At 39.0% G+C, this 17,390-nt stretch overlaps 1 protein-coding gene across 3 annotated transcripts; it reads left to right on the top strand.

Annotated features, from left to right (window-relative positions):
• Positions 1-15,660, top strand: siah1 (siah E3 ubiquitin protein ligase 1). 3 transcript variants are annotated; one of them, XM_042744150.1, is made up of 4 exons: positions 1-260; positions 8,231-8,287; positions 11,118-11,216; positions 13,543-15,660. In XM_042744150.1, exon 4 carries the CDS (start codon positions 13,545-13,547, stop codon positions 14,391-14,393), a length of 849 nt encoding a protein of 282 aa, XP_042600084.1. In that variant the 5' UTR covers positions 1-260; positions 8,231-8,287; positions 11,118-11,216; positions 13,543-13,544; the 3' UTR covers positions 14,394-15,660. The 3 variants fall into 3 exon arrangements, with proteins under 3 accessions (XP_042600084.1, XP_042600083.1, XP_042600082.1); XM_042744149.1 differs by lacking the exon at positions 11,118-11,216 and having other exon boundaries at positions 10-260; XM_042744148.1 differs by lacking the exons at positions 1-260; positions 11,118-11,216 and adding an exon at positions 5,335-7,131.
• Positions 15,661-17,390: the final 1,730 nt, after the last annotated feature.

Genomic DNA, 17,390 nt, shown 5'->3' with positions numbered 1-17,390 from the left:
TTGTTCTCCTTCCCGCGTTCATGTGAATAAAGCGCGTTCACGTAGTTTTGTAGCAGCGCTCCCGTGAAAAAATATATTTGCACACAGCTTCAGTCAGTGCGCGACACCGCGACTGCCGGGCGACAGCAGCGTCTTATTTTAGCGAATGTGGAAACACAAACATCCAACGATTAACGGACGTATATCCTAACGCGGATCTGCGTGTAGTGGATTCTTTTTTAATTGTTCCGTTTGGCAGCAGAAGGATATTTTTTCTGGAGGTAAGTGCAGTGTTTAAATCCCTCATTTGAGGATAATGGCTCTGCTGTTGATTTTACTAGGCTTAGCCTGCTAGCTAGCTCAAAAGCGGCTAGCCGACCATGCTATCAACCCCTTTGCTGTGTTCCTCATCAAAACACATTTTATCTGACCCATTTTTCTGCTAACACGTTATGAGTCCTGGTGTGGTTCGTAACCTGTCACAAAATGTTTTTTAATTCTACCAAGCGCTAAAATTTGGTCAATGTAACTTAGCCATTATTAGCCCGGCTTTGCTAGCTTTCTATGCTTATGCTAAACGAGACTCGCTGTTTATGTGATGAAATGAAATATAACTATTGCAGTGCTTTCTATTTTTAATAGAAGGATGCATAGATGCAGACACGCCATTTGTGTTTATTATTTTAGTCCCAGGCTTGAGGCCTCGTTCATTGACATTGAATCGTATTGGAGTGTTTCACCGTAGTGAGGTGACTTGACTGACAGATAGATGCTGTATTAATCTCAACATGCAAAGTGCTGTGCAAAAGCAGCCTGGCATAAATAAACGCATGAGTTATATACACAGAGACAGCGTTCGCTGGGTCAGCATGTGATCTAGTAACTTTTTTTTTCAGTGTCATTGTCAATATAATCTGTAAAGGTGATGATTTAGAAATCAGTCATAAACAAAACATGCACAAAGCTAGCCGTCAATAGAAGTTTGTTTTGGAGTCTCTAGTCTACACGACTCTCTCAGACTTAAGATGTTACTGTAAAATCGTGTGCATGTAATTGCTTTAAGACCTAAAGAAGCTTAATGTCATGAATGCCCATGTCTTTGCTACCCACTGTATTTATTTTAAGCTTCCGCGCTCTCAGACGCATTGAACTTGGCTGCTAGATCATCACATCACTCCGTTTTGTTTACAAAGCAGCTACGATTTGCCATGGAGATGTTGCATCTTTGTTGGGAGTCTGAATTTAGCTGTACTATTTTTGTTGTTCTTTATCCTTAAAGATCCATTTAAGCACCTCCCCTATCGATTACCGTAATTGAGGTTAAGTTGCAGCTGGTTGAAGCAATAGATAGATAGGATAGGGTCAAATCCCTTCTGTAACTAACCTTATTCTACTATCAAGGTAAGGTAAGGTTGTTGTAAATACTGGAGTGTTGCCACAAACTTGATATTTTCATGCATAGAATAAATAGAGGTTTTAAGAAAACCTTAAGGCTGTTTATTTTAAACAGCTAACCTGCATCTATCTGGGATGTCTTATTTGCCCGTAGACATTTCTATTGGTTTGATGAAAATGCCTGGGAAGGCATCTGGTTAAAAATGCATAAACCCTTCTACTTTGGCTATGGGACACATTAGATTTGTGTTTCTGTGTGTCCAGGTACTTGGAAATGCAATCCTCCTCTTTTATTCTCCCCACACACCTCAACAGTGAACTAGAGATCATGTTATGGATCATTCTTCACAAAGTTATTGATTGTTTATCTCTACTTTTGCTGGTTCACCTGCTCTAGAGATATTCGTGTTCTTTAGGAAGATGTTCACAAGGACATGTTCATGCACCATTTCAAGCAGAGATTAACCAATATCTTTTTTCACCAACCGGTAATAGCAGTAATTATAACAATGATTGTTATTATTATTTGAGAAAATATACTTAGTAAATAATTGCCTTATGCATTTATTTTTGCATTCTAAATGAGTCTACCTATTTAATAGTATTTATTTATTGGTATTTCTAATGCCTACATTTAACATATGTTGACTTGCATGACATCTGTTCCTTTTAAATGGCATTGTTGGGTGTTATTCTATTTTGGCGGTCCCAATATAACCATGAAAAGTGTAAATATCGGTTTAAAAAATTAAACCACTTATGCGTCTAACTCAACTTAGTGCTGTGTTGTGCAACTAAGTATTTGCCTAAAAAACCATGTGGTTGTCGGGACATTTAGGTCATTTCAATCAATGTCTGGAGTCATTTTATTGTGACTTATGTTTTCAATCTGTTTTTGTGGGGCAGCTCCACACACTTGGTCAGCCGAACTTGGTTGCCCCCCACAGAAACGGCATCTGTCTTTTAGAATTAGACTCCACAGCTTCAGGGTAATGGTGAGGTAACCTGAGCCTGTTTAGAATAGCTAAAACAGGAGTATAGAGCAGGGATAGACCATTTCACACTCTCTGGTCCATTGCATCTCTCTTCCACCTCTTATACTTGCGTACACACAACACTGTTCTCTTTACCCCCTTGCCACCAATATGTCTCCTGCATAATCGCTACAGTATCATAATTCTGGTAGACCATCTGTCTGAGGGAAGCAGACAAGAAGCCTGATTGTTTGTGTTGTGTACATGCATGGAGGTGGGTGGATTCAGTCTTCCCACTGCGTCTCAGTGTTCTTTCTCCTTGACAATCAATTTGCACATTTCTAGCTTAGCATGTTTTGGATTAATTTGTTGCAGTTACTTCTTATAATTGTGCATTTGTTCATTTAAATAGTGTTATTGTTATTAGCCTACTTGAGATTTGATTGGCTCTGAGATTCTGCTTTGCAAAAGAGCAGAGAACATGCTGATTTTTTTTAGTTTGTGTCATTTATTCATCTGATGTGCAGTGTCTAAGACAATTCAAAGTATGCTTTTCAGCATGTGGAATATGCACACTTTAATTGGCAAGAATCTGACATTTGTGGCCTGTGAAGATGATTGAGAAAGACAGCTTTTGAATTTTGACACTGAGCAGAGACTCAAACCCTCTTACGTAAATGTAAATGACAACACAATTGCACTAAATGCTTCATTGTTTGTCTTGGGTGCCCACAGCAATTGAATGGTTATAGTTGCATGTTACCTAAACAGCCCCTTGCCCAGAGCTCTAGCTGTATATCGTGTTACAGGATAGAGTGCTAATGGACCCTGTCCATGTAGAAGATATGTTAGAGAAGAGCAATAGATAATGGATGGGATTGAATCGCTAATGAAGTGTGCATGTTATGCTTTATTTCCCCCTGTTCGTCTTCAGATGGAGAAGCTTTTGAAGTGAGTGGCCTAATTGGAGATGAGCATGTTGTAGATGGTCGTGCAGATGTAGTCCGTTAGATTAAGGGTTTTCAGACTTTTTGGGACCAGGGACCCCTTACAGGGGAGAGGATTTTCCAAGAAAAAAAAACAAAACAAAAAACATAAGTTGCATAGGTGTGCAATTACTTTCAGATAAAATTTAAATACTGGATAGGTCTAAATAAAACGAACGTTGGAGGGAAAAAAACATTATAAACACTAACATGAATTTTACTTCCCATCAAATAAAATCATTTAAATTTTGTGGCATTCGTAACAACGAAAATAAATGAATATATATGTACATAAAAAATTTATCATAGTGCTGAATCCGATCATTACAAACAACATTTATTTTAATTGCCATAGGTGCCGATCCCATGGGTGCTCATGAAAAACACAACATAGTCTTCATTCATTTTAACCAATAAGAAGTGGATTTCAGCTTTTACAACTTTGTTCTCGTATTTATAGTTCATTTGAGGCAGTTTTTGGCATTATTTTAATGCCAAATGTCGAGAGTGCATTATTGTAATACGAGAGGGCGCCAGCATGAATAAATAAAAAAAATAATAACCATATTAGAAAAATATATTACCTTATTTATTACTTATTAGCGCTTCATCATTACCATATCATACACACATACATATACATAGATATATAATATAAAATAGGCTATATTATATTATATATTTTTATATTATATAATGATCTGCGCTATATGTCACACTGACTGAAGGCTCATCAGTAGATCACACGTGCGCTGAAGTGAACTAACCCTGGAACATAACCTGCTCCGGAGCAGGTCATCTTCAGAGAGCAAGTTACTATGGTTACTTACCCTGAAAGTAACCTCCGATTTTGGAACCGAAAGCTGAGTTTATCCACTTGCTTATCCTCAAACATACCTGCGTATGTATCATAACCTGCTTTTTGGAATACCCCCCAGATTTGTATGCCTGAGGTAAATTCAGTTCTGTTTGTTGATATTCACACCAAATTGTATGCTATATGCATGTGTTTAGAATGCTTTTGCAGTGTGTAAAAGTATTCCATTAAGACAGGCTTAGGACAAAATGATCTGTATCTTGCGTAAAACAACTGCACTGATGATCGTAGATTCAGCATGAGTCATAGTTGATTATTTTTTTTTTCCTTCTTAAATTGTATTCCACTGGAAAATTCCACTTGTTTTGCATCCCGACTATACAGGAGTAGAGCTCTGCTGTTTATTGTACCTGGAACACTATGACCTGCATGTAAATATCATGCATGAGCCCTCATTAAGATGGAAATGCTGGGCAGAATCTCTGCCCTAGCCTCAGCCCTTTTGTTTACAATTGCTTGTCCTGTGTTGATTGGAGATTTGTACCATTAACAAATCATTCTGCTGTCAGCATATGATCTGGGCCCATGGGGGCAGTGTGGAGCACATGGTGCATTGTTTTCTAGAGCTCAACTATAATTGACCTATCAAGGGAGCATATGAGTCCTTTTATATATCAGTCTGGAATTTTGATTAGTTTTTTTTTTTATTTTTATTATTATTATTATTATTATTATTATTATATAATAAAAAATATTATATTAGATTTTTTTTTTTTGTTTAGAAGATTATGTATGGGTGATGACACTTTGTCACTGTGGTTGTATAATTTTACTCAAAAATATAAAAAACATAACAGATGCAGTTCATACAGTCAGTGAAAAATGTACTGACGAATTCAGGAGATGATAATACCATTTCTGTGATCTGTTTTCTGTTTCTGGATTTAAAATTCATACTTTGTAATACTGTAATGAAGGACAAAAAATTTAAAGAATTAAATATTTGGGGAAACTCAGTCAGCTGAATAGATATTAGGTTTATAATACAATTTTGTTGTCAAGTGACCGTGTTTAAAAGATATTCCTTTTTGTCATATAAGACGACTTATTTTATTTTATTTATTTATTTTACTTTTTGACATGGCAAGGCATTTTTCCTTGTATCCGTGCAGACAGGTTGGTGAGAAATTACAGTAAGCACCTTTAACACAGAACAAGATGCCTGCAGGTGTTTCAGTTGGGACTGTTTTTGAGGCAGGACTGAGCAAAACCCATTTTACATGCGTGAACCCCTCACATCTGCCCTTTCAAATGATAATGTTGCAACATTGGAACAAAAGACTTTGCAAATGGTCTTTGATAATTTTCAAAAGCTTTCATTTCTTTTGTAGGTCCATCATTGTATTTCACAGCTCTATGATTAACAGATGTTTTTACATAAATAGGAAAAGGCTGTCTGAATAACCTAAAGATGAACACCATTTGTTGTGACTGTAATGGCCAGGATTTTAATATGACGTCTCATGAGCACAGCTTTGTGGAATTTAATGTTTTGGTTGCCATGTTATCACTAGCTAAATCTACAGGGCATGTTTTGACGGAGGCAAGGGACCAAAGGTCACACGAGACAGTCAGAGCCCGGTAGTGTCACACTGAAACGCAGATGGGGGTTGTTGTCCAGGCCTTAATGTCAGTTTCAAGAGCAGAAAGGTCAGATTGTTTTTATCAGCCTTATTCTAGGCATGTTGGGCGTGCGCTGGGGTATTTTGGGTAGTGGTGAGAGGCGATACTTAGTGGTATATGTGGCGCTGAGCTTCTTTATAGCAGTTAAGATTGGCTGTATTGAATTTGTTGTAATGTACCACACTCTCTCTCTCTACTTACAAAGGCATTAAAGTGCCTGTAAAGCTGCACTGCACAGTATTTGTGGTTTTGTTAGTGCTGCTTTATGAGCAGCGTGTGTGATCGTGGAGTGTTTTGTTTAAGTTGCCGGCTGTCGTATGGGTGCCATGCTGTAAAATCTCTTTGTCTTGGAGACATGAATAGAGGCAGTGGCAAGAGGTGGAGCTGTGTAATCTGACACGGCTGGGCCCATGAACCGGTCCCACTCCTCCTCCTCCTCAGAGAGAGAGAGAGAGAACCAGAGAGAGCGAGCATGCTGACTTCAGACTGACATTTGATTCCTCAGTCCACAGGCAACAGTGGTGACTGTGCAGGCAGGACCCTCTCTTTCCTTCTGCGGTAGTTCTGAGAGTTTGCTCCTCTGTGAAACAGCGTGCTTCTTCCCTCTCCGTTTTCTTCACTTGGAGAGCCAACGGGTTACTCTGAAAGTCCTGGGAGTGGTCCAGTAGTCTTGGAATGTGCTTATAAAGGGGGAAAAGCCTGACAACTTGACTCCTTAACCTTGTTTTTAGTCTTTTTGCCTCTTTCTGGAGATTGTTGCTGAAGTCTCCTTCCAGGCACTGGAATCTGGATCTACTCGTGTAACATTCCTAGACTACAGCAAATCCTTTTTGTTTGTTTTTTTTGTTTTACACTTTTTGCTCTACGGACATTCTTAAGGCTCATCCTGGGCTGTTCTATACAAAAGAGAAAGTCTTTTAAAACACAAATCTATTGCTCTCCACTTTGAGGAACACTTGCTGGAATTTACTCATATTGTGCGAGTGTAGGTGTTTTGGGACTCATCCCTTCCTCCTTTGGGGGGTTGGGGGTGGGGGTACCTTACCGTGGCCCTAGGCGAACTGTTGGAGCTGTGTTTCTATCTTAAGCTGCTCTTAGAAGACTGTAGGAAACAAGCGTGAAACGGAAAAGGAGGGACCCTCTCATACGGGCCCTTTTGTTTTTATGGAAAGAGCATGATGAAGAGTCAATCTGCTCCCCATGTCGGCTACTATTAGACTACAACCTGTGTACTCATGGAAGGGGGTGATCAAGCTCTTTTCTTGCATAGCGGCCAGAACTGCTAGTAAACCTAAAGGTAACAGAACCATGCTTGCATTGTTTACTACCACCAGCTTCACTAACTAAGAGGAAGACCATTTTATTGGTCTCTCATTCACTTTGCCCTAAAATGAAAGCTCTGTTCTCATTTACTAACCTTCATGTCTTTCTGCATTCATTTTTTTTATACGAAATAGAATTGATCCCGAGATTTGGTACATCGAGACAGGTCACTGTATGACTCATGAATGGATTCATAACTTAATCATGAGGTTCTCATAGTAGCAGAAGAGTCAATTACGATTGTTGATATCAGAACAAAATTGAGTTATCAGCTTTTAAGTCCCTGTTTGCTTTTGGTCATGCTGATCCATGATATTGACCATCTGCCAGATTTAGACTTTTACATCTCTTAAACTGCTGAAAAATTTCACCAGATACTTTAATGCATATTGATCGACCTTCCATTTTGAATGGCTTCTGATGAAATATTGAAGTGTGGCCTAATGTGGAGAAATCAATGTGAAGCCCAGACGCTGTTGTGCTGTGCATTAGTCCTGCCCACCATGCGTATCATCTTTAACAGACTTTACGTTAGAAAGGCTAAAAATTGTATAAAGCTGTATTCATAGGGCCACTGTAAGGAGGTCGGTTGGAGGGGTGTGTCTGTTTCTCTACATCATGGTATGAAGAAATATCTGTTCTACTTGTTTTGTACCTGTATTGTTCCCAGTTTCATTGACTTTTCTGTTATCATAATTTATTATACAGTTGCTATAGAAAACAAAAAACAAAAGTTGTGTTATGTTGTTTAGAAAGTCACAAAAGAACAAAGTTTTTGTTCTTTTTTTTTAAGAAGGATTTTCAACATTTAAGTACTTGTTGTTTAGTTGGTATGGGAGCTTAGTGACACTTAAAAAAATTTTGGGGTTACGCAATGAACAAACGGGCTAGCTGTGAGACCTGATTTTCACCTCTCTTTATTCTTTGTGGAAAAACCAAACACTCATAAAATAAACCAGAAAAGCAGCTTAACAGTTGGAAACCAAACATGGGTAGATCTAGAGTGTCTTCATTGTATTTTACAAGACTAACCAAACCTTCGCTCTCTCTCTTTGCATTCTCTATCATTCCAGAGGTCCACACATTTCAAGGAAAGAAGAAAGACGTACTTGGGAATCATATGGACGAAGGCAAGTATTCAGTTTCATGTTCTCACTGTGTGAGTTCTGTTATTGTATTTTTAGCACATGCAATGTTTAGGTTATCCAAACAGAGACTACTGCCAATGTGCAGGCCTTTGGAAATGTAGGTTCGTTGAATCTTGCAACAGGGTTGGGTTTTTCTTGGATGTGATGCTCCATTTCATGTTCAGCTGATGTTTAGTTCAGCTTCAGTTCATGGGGATGTGCAAGGCTTCTTAGTGAATGGAGAAATATCTGAGGAAAGCTAGATGATAAGGGCTTGTGCTTATATTCATTTTCAGTCCCCATCCGGAAAGCGGGACACATCTGTACCATCAGACTTCCAGACCCTCTGAGCCTGTGTTACCACAGGCAACTATTAGACATTGCAAAGTGGCCCATCTCCTAAGAAACTAACTTTGGTGGGTTACACCATCTCTTTGGCCTTTATCTCTTCATCCACCAGAGCCCTGCATACTGAACTTCTTGTCTATGCCTTCCATCAATTTTATAAGGACTTCTTCCAGAGAACTGTGTTCAAGAACGCAGTTTACAAATGAAACGAGACCAAAAGCAGTTCATTTTATTGGAATATGTCCCAGAATGTATCCCACAAACCCCTTCTGCAGTCATACATGTGTACTGTACAAGCTTGTTTCCATAGCACATATAAGCCTCATAGAGGAATTGAAAGAGCTAGTCAAACTCTAATTGTAAATCTTAATAACCCACAAATCTTTTATTATCCATTTTGAGTACTGCTTTCAGATCTCAGGAATAAAACTAATTCCCATTACAGAATGTTGGAGAACGCTAACCACATTACAAAGGCTGCAGCAAGCTTAAATTCAATGGTAACACCTACTGAGTGAACAAAGCGCTTGACCACAAACATCTCCATGGAGTCTGGCAGCAGACCACATTATTACTGTACCTGATTAAACACCAAGCTGGAGTTTAATAAAACTGAAATTTGCTAACCCTTTCTAAGTCATTAATTAGCGCTATGGTCAGTTTATGAGGCTGCGAATGGATATTAGATGGTTCTGCCTAATGCTTTTCAAAGTGCTGCATTGTAAGAAACTGTTCAAGTGTTTAATTAATGTAGGTGTTTGTCACAAAGGTTAGTTATGCAACTTTGTACCGTTTAAACAAGATGCAGAGGATCAACTCTTTCATTTGCTCGTTGTGAATATTTTCACTATGAAATTGTTTCTTTGCCTTTCAATAGTTAGTTAATCAGTGCCCTTAAATGAACAGAACCTGCTTCTTGATTTTTAACTAGGTTTTTACTTTTAAGTGTAGTTATAAAATTTGATTGTTGCATCAGTTACAATATTGAATTATGAGAACGTTCAATTGTGTATTGTAGCAATGCACTTATTTCATCTCAGATATGTCTTGAGAATTTTTTGTTTTCAAAACCTTCAACTCATGTTGTCATGTCTCGTCAGAAACCAGCCCATATTTCTTACTAGACATGTGGAGTCTCAGCTCATGCTCCAGGCATGACGATCTTAGGTTGCATAGGTTTTGATATTTGAATTCATCAGCAAACATTAGAATATTTGAGATGTGAATACATTTCAATTATCTATGTCCTGACTTGGAGAGATTTTGCTTTGTATGCTATTGGTGGGGGGTGTGGTATATGGTATATTGTGTTACTCCTTTCAATGGTAGGGGTTGTAACGGTATGAGGTTAATCGTCTCCAAAAATAACATCGGTTTCACGGTATATATTAAACGATAATTCTTAGCAGTAACAATGACCCTTAAAAGAATAAGAACAAGTTATTTGAGTGAACAAATCCTTTATTATGACAAACTCGAAACCATTTTAATGAAAGTATTGAAGTCTCCCTTCTGAAAAAAAAAAAACAATTAAAAAAAAAAAAGCTATACACCTTATGTATATCTATATCACACTTTAACATTTAAATTAATGTTTTAAAATGTTATCAAATGAAAATTTAACAACTTTATTTTTTGACAAAGTACTGCACAACAGAGGTAGGCTATACTAAGTTAAAACATGGACAAACATGATATTCCTTAAAAATAATGTTTAAATAAATTCTTTATTATAAATAATATTATTGTTGTTGTTGTTTTAACTTTGAAGTACATTGAACAATGATAATATATTTGTCATAAATTCAAGTTAAATCAAACTTTTATTTTGATGGGTTCTAGCGCGTTCTAATCAGTGGAAACCAAAAGCTTTGTTCACTCAGGTTTTAGTGTTGGGTTGGCTTGAACTCTGTAACCATTGATTTGGAGAATTCTGTAACCCCGGAAACATACTGGACAAAAGTATACAAATGCAGGTGCAAATCCTTGGCCAAAGCATTGAAAGCAAGTTGTGCAGTTGTACATACTATGGGTTCTTATATTACATTACATTACTGTAGTGGTAACAATGATTTCAGTTGACAGTGCCATTAGACCAGATGTGTTTTTATTTAGTAACTAGCTGTAAACGTGTCTTGACCTTGCATAGCTAAGTGTTTTAGTCACATACTTTCTTAAGAGTTTTTTTTTTCTGTCTTGGATTTAAGACTTGACTATGACTTGTCATAGTTTTTTTTTTTTTTTTGACTCAGCTCAGCACTAATGCTGATGTTTTTGCTGAGGCTCCATTGATTTGATGTACTGAAGTTACCTGGCCTAACTGTCTACCTGAGACACACAAATAACAGTCTTGGGTATTGTAGCTTCAGCTTGTGCAGTGTAGGCCAGTTGCATTGCCGTTTGCCTTTTGTTCTGTCTTCCTAACACCATTAGAAGACCTGACAATGAAGACAACGAGTTCAAACCACTTCCTCTGGGGTTACAGGATTTCCTGTTATATGTGATGGACTGCAAACTTTCCACTGACACAGCAGCTCAGCACTGCTGGAGAAAAGAGACGCACCACAGTTCTTTTGATTCCCAGGTGAAGAACTTTACAAAGAAAATTCAGCAATGCCACAAGGGCTTCTACCACTCTTACTTTCTTCCAGAGTTTTAGACCAATTCTTGTAAGTCAACTTTTTTAAAACCCAAGTCTACTATTTATGTGCCATATAATTTCTCCACAGAGTGTTTTCTAGACTTACTTTTGGCACAGTGGACTAAATAGGAAAACAAATGGCAAACGGTCACACTATACATTATAGCTTTCCAAAAGAATAACCCAAATTATATGAATTAAAAAAAAAAAAAAAAAAAAAACATTGCATTGATGAATTTACACTTATTTTTGCTCTTTACATTGAAGGTTAATTTAAGATAAGACTAGTCGGATGAACATGAACATGCTGCTCTGGAATGCTTCTATGCCGCCCTCAAGAAACAAATTTCTGATGGATTGATATTTAGCTTTGGCAGAAGAGGCGTATTTTGCCTGCCAAGCACAACTTATAAAAGTCAGCGTCCATAAATAATTCTTTCTCACAGTTCAAGCACTATCTCAAACTCCAACTCTAAACTTGTCAGGACATATATGCTTGCTTTCCCTTCCCTTCCAATTCATTTACACTTTTTCCTCTTAGTGAGACACATGCATCACTTCAGCTGTCATTAAAACCTCACCTTAATGGAGCAACAATGTCGTAACAGTAATGTACAACAGCCATCAGCCGCTCCGACTGTTTCGTGGTGGGAGGTTGGCCTGCTGTCTCTTTGGCTCAACGTCAAGCTGACAGACTATCTTTGCTGCTTTTATTGTATCAGTGACAACTGCTCTGGATATAAGTGCACATGGAGGGCCAACATCCTGAAGAGTTCAGCACTAACCTGTTTGGAAGTTTCTAATAATCCTAAAGACCTAGATTAGCTGGTTCAGATGTGTTTAATTGAGTTGGAGTTAAACTCTGCAGATCGTTGGTCCTCTATAACACCCCTGACATAAGTACCCAGGTGATAGCCTGTAAAATGTTTCTCTACAGTTCTAACACAATTTGGGGGCTTGTCCGGGATTTGACCACACATGTCATGCACTCAAGCAAGAATCATACATTCATTCATACATGCACAACATGACTTGCCCAAGTGAGGCAGTGTTCCTGTAACAGTACAGGATTGTGCAAGCAATAACAAGATTATGGGTTCGATGCTTATTGATGTACAAATATATCTTGAATACAGTGTTGCTTTGGAGTGATGTAAAACATGTTCCTGCATTATTCCTTGTTGTTCTAGGACCTAAGTCTAACCCTTTTCCTTCTGACTGGTTGATAGAAATGTTCCAAGACCAAAGGATGATGATCCAGGAACATGTTTAAATCATGCTAATCATCCACATATATTTGTTGCCACTTCTAATCCTCTGGTCTTTGACTACAAGCCTAGAAAGGCATTGAGGACGTCGTGCTAGCTAATTTTGGCCTCAGTTGTTATACTCGGAGAGCTGCTCAGTGAGGAGGCTAAAAATACTTAGGGCTTTATCAGAGCAGATGTGTTTACTAGCAGATTCTAAGCCACCTACATACACACACGGAGCTCGTCGTCTATCCAAACCCCCACCCACTTTGCTGGCACTGTCCTTATTCCTCCATATGAGACGGTATACTGTGCTCTGATCCTGCCATGCTGCTCCTTTGTTCTGTAGTCTCTTAATTGATTCATTTGATCCCCAGTGCTATTTTACATTTGCTCTTGTGCTTCCTATTGACTGATGTGTAGATGTAGGTTATAATACACCCTCCTTCTGTCATGCATTAGGAAAGATTGCACCCTGAGTCCGATTCTTCTCTCTTCCCATACACATAGACAGTTCTCAATGCGGCTTGTTGCCATAGGAACATTCCTGAAGCAGATATACACTCTGGTCTTCTGAGTCCACTCTCCATGTCTGGCTTTTAAAAAAATGAAGCGTGGAGATCTGTGCAATTTAGTCTGGCCAGAAATAGCTGCCCCAAGCCTTCCCCAGAGGCCCACGTCTGACTTATCGGTGGCACTAGACGACTATATCTATGAGCCACTCAGGAAGAACAGGCCTCAGCACTGCTGAGACTCTTTCATAGCTTTATTTGGAGCTCATACTGGTTGAATCAGCAGAAATGTGTACCTTTTACCCCAAGGCTACATTTTAAAATGTCTACAGCTTTATATTCAGGATGCAGAGGTGCGCAGGTCAGTGCATTAGATGCCAGCTGATCTCTGTTGTCATGCATAATGGAGTTTGGATGGTTTTGGTATAAATGCATGTACCTCCATTTCCTTCTGGCTGTCTGTGTTAGCCATGCTAACTTTCTTCTCTGTCTCCTTCTGTTCTTCAGAAATGAGTCGCCAGACTGCCACAGCGCTGCCCACAGGAACCTCTAAGTGCCCCCCTTCTCAGCGCGTCCCTACCTTGTCGGGCACCACCGCATCCAACAGTGACCTCGCCAGCCTGTTCGAGTGCCCGGTCTGTTTTGACTATGTGCTGCCACCCATCCTGCAGTGCCAGAGCGGCCATTTGGTTTGTAGCAACTGCCGGCCCAAACTCACCTGCTGCCCCACCTGCAGAGGCCCTCTTGGTTCAATCCGCAATTTGGCCATGGAGAAAGTGGCCAACTCAGTGCTTTTCCCATGCAAGTATGCCTCATCGGGCTGCGAAGTCACCCTACCGCACACAGACAAGGCTGAACACGAGGAGCTTTGTGAATTCCGGCCATACTCTTGCCCCTGTCCTGGCGCCTCCTGCAAGTGGCAGGGATCTCTCGACGCCGTCATGCCCCACTTGCTGCACCAGCACAAGTCCATTACCACGCTACAAGGTGAGGATATTGTCTTCCTGGCCACAGACATCAACTTGCCTGGGGCGGTGGACTGGGTCATGATGCAGTCATGCTTCGGCTTCCATTTTATGCTTGTGCTGGAGAAGCAGGAGAAATATGACGGCCACCAGCAGTTCTTTGCCATCGTGCAGCTGATCGGCACACGGAAACAGGCGGAAAACTTCGCCTACCGGCTGGAGTTGAACGGCCACCGGCGGCGACTCACCTGGGAAGCAACGCCACGTTCAATTCACGAGGGCATCGCCACCGCCATCATGAACAGTGACTGCCTTGTGTTTGACACCTCCATTGCTCAGCTGTTTGCAGAGAACGGCAACCTGGGCATCAACGTCACCATATCCATGTGCTGAGGACTAACAGCCGTGCATACTTGAATGCATACACACACATACAAACATGAAACCAGACATTTCAATACACCGCAGGATACCTTGAGTTGTGCTTGGGGGACGGGGGAGTAGCTAACCTAGGGAAATTTTTGCCGTTGTTCGTTCCGAGTAGTTATCAAAAAAAAAAAAAACTTATTGGTTGGAGCTTGGCACGTCCGACCAGAACTCATGGGTTCTCAATTTTATGCTACAATACTATATAAGTTAAATAATGTATTCTACATTTTTGAGAGCAACATTCATTGCCCTTGAAGGTGTCGGAAAGCCACGTTTGTGGGATGGACATTTGCAAATGTGGCATTTGGAACGCTGAGCTGGATGGCGGTTGGGAATATTGATCAATTCTGGGATGGGTTTGCTCAAAATGCGCAACCCTTAGAGCAAGTTTTTGTTCGTTCTGTTGTTGTTTCCCAAGACGTTTTGCATTTCAGTTCAGATAAAACACTAACTTTTATGTTCAAATATTAGGTTTTGTTTTATTCTAATCTTGCACCACCCCTACCCCTTTTTTGTTCCCTTACATTTTTCCTACCTTGAGTATGATACAGGAAGGTTCTGGTAATTGGTGCATGACCACTGGATAAGTTATAACAAGTCCAGATTTCATTTTAGAAGTCTTGTTTGTTTCTTCCTGTCACTGCAGTGTTTCTCCTGTTTGTTTTTGAAGGGATGGCTTGGCACACGCACATCAAGCCAGGTTATAAAAGTCACACTTAGTTTTTTATTTTTATTTTTTTTTTATCAAGTACTCTTAAAAGATAGATACAAGTTGTACAGTATGTGTGAGATCATAAGTTTTGTTTCCTAACCTGGAAGCCCTCAGTTGCAAACACTGGAGTCAACACTGCATTGAATATCAGGCTAGGAACCAGGGCAATTAATACAGTTATTATAAGGAGATTATTGTCATAATTATCATTTTGTAATGACTTATAAGAAAATGGAATGAAAAAGGCTGTTGTAACCTTGTGGCTAATCTTCAGTGTTTGTAGATAGTGTTGTTCTTCAGAAGACATCAGTGTCTTCTTTTCTCTTTTTGTAAGTCAATATTTTTGTTGCTGTTGTTCTTTGTATGTCTGCATTTCTGTTTTTTTGCAAGGATAGGGTGAAGCAAAGCCAAACATCTCTGTGGATACATTGTACTGTTGCTAGTCCTGATCTCTAATTTTATTTGTTTTATTGTTTGTTTTGTTCTATTTTGCCAGTAAATAAATCTATCTTTTTCATACTCTGTGAATTTTTCTCACTGCTCATTCTAAATTACAGCTGATGGTGATGCTGGCTTCCCGCTCCACGACAGGTCATCAGTGAGAATGAGTGAAGCGCACAAGTACTCTACCAACTAGTTGTTACTGTGCATTGACCTTATTAGTTTGTCTGATAATGTGGAACTTGCTTTTTATCAACATGTAAACCTAAAACTATATAATATTACTTTGCAACTGACATTAAATTGCATTGTGTGCAACATTATTTTTTCTTAATATGTTAAGCATGTTTTTAAATTCATGACTTTTTAGGAATGTTGTCATCATATTGAAGAAAATGAATGAATAGGAAATGTTCAGAACCAAGACTGCTGGCAAAGTGGTTATTGTTTTGCCGTTTCCTCTTATGGACTGCAAAGATCAGAATTAATATGTATTATCCTCATGACCAACATCCTGGGAGGATTTTCACTGAACGTTTAAGTTAAAATGTGTCACTAACATTGCCTAATGGAATTGCCTTTCTGCGATTTCCCCATCTTCCACTGGTTGGACAAATGTAGTTAAACCCCAATCTCACAATATTGCTGGAGTCAATGTTGTCGGTTAGGCTGCTCAAACAAGTAGCACTAGCATTTATACTTTTCTTGGAGTTCAACCTATATATAGCCTGCAGTTGTCTAAACAAACTTTAGCTTCATATAGGCTGTTTTCCAGGACCAAAGTGTGTGGAAATTAGCTCTTCAAGAAGGATATTGCTACCCTTCATATGGAACTGACAAACTGAAGTGAAAGTGGCTAATCTACATCTTGCAAAATTTCCAAACACGCCTTGCATTTCCAGGCCAGAGCTGTCATGCAGGTATTACAGTCATCAAGAACAAGAACGCATTAAAGCAGGTCAAATGTCAGCTTTGAAGAATGAAGCTTGTGGGTGCTACCAAACATTTCCTGTAGTGACACAATGACTTCTGGCAGTTATTTAATGCTAACCTCAATTCGTTTGACATATCCAAATGTATTCCTTTAAATTGTACGTAGTTGTCAACATATTTAAATTTTCCAGTTTTATATTTAACAACTTTGACTTTCATTAGTCTAATTCATTTAATTAAAAACACTCTTGGTTAAATCACAATTCTCAAAAAAAGAGTGTATTTGTATAATTATCTACAGTATTAACATCTGAAAAATTGTCAGATAAACTGTCGTCAGTTCTACGGGAACAAAACTATACTCTTACATTATGTCAACAACAATCCTCTCTAATTAAGTCATAAACAAATTAGAGGAAAATTAATATCGGCTTGAATAAAGCTGGCTTGCTAGTATTCAGTGCTTAAAGGGATACTCCACCCCAAAATGAACATTTCGTGCTTAATCACTTACTCCCATGTCGTTCCAAACCCGTAAAAGCTTTGTTCATCTTCGGAACACAATTTAAGATATTTTGGTTGAAAACAGGGAGGCTTGTGACTGTCCCAGAGACTGCCAAGTAAATTACACTGTCAAGGTCCATAAAAGTATGAAAAGCATCGTCAGAATACTCCATCTGCCAGTGATTCAACCGTAACATTATGAAGCAACAACAATACTTTTTGTACACGAATAAAACAAAAATAATGACTTTATTCAACAGTTTGTCTCCTCTGTGTCTCTCCAAATCAGTGTAGCGTCATTTTGGTGAATCTGAGAATTTGGTGATCCCGTGCCACAAGGATACGTTTTCTATGTACATTTACACTTTGAT

Source organism: Cyprinus carpio, chromosome B18 (assembly GCF_018340385.1).
Source record: "Cyprinus carpio isolate SPL01 chromosome B18, ASM1834038v1, whole genome shotgun sequence".
NCBI lineage: Eukaryota > Metazoa > Chordata > Actinopteri > Cypriniformes > Cyprinidae > Cyprinus > Cyprinus carpio.
This window is presented reverse-complemented; position numbering and strand designations above follow the sequence as displayed.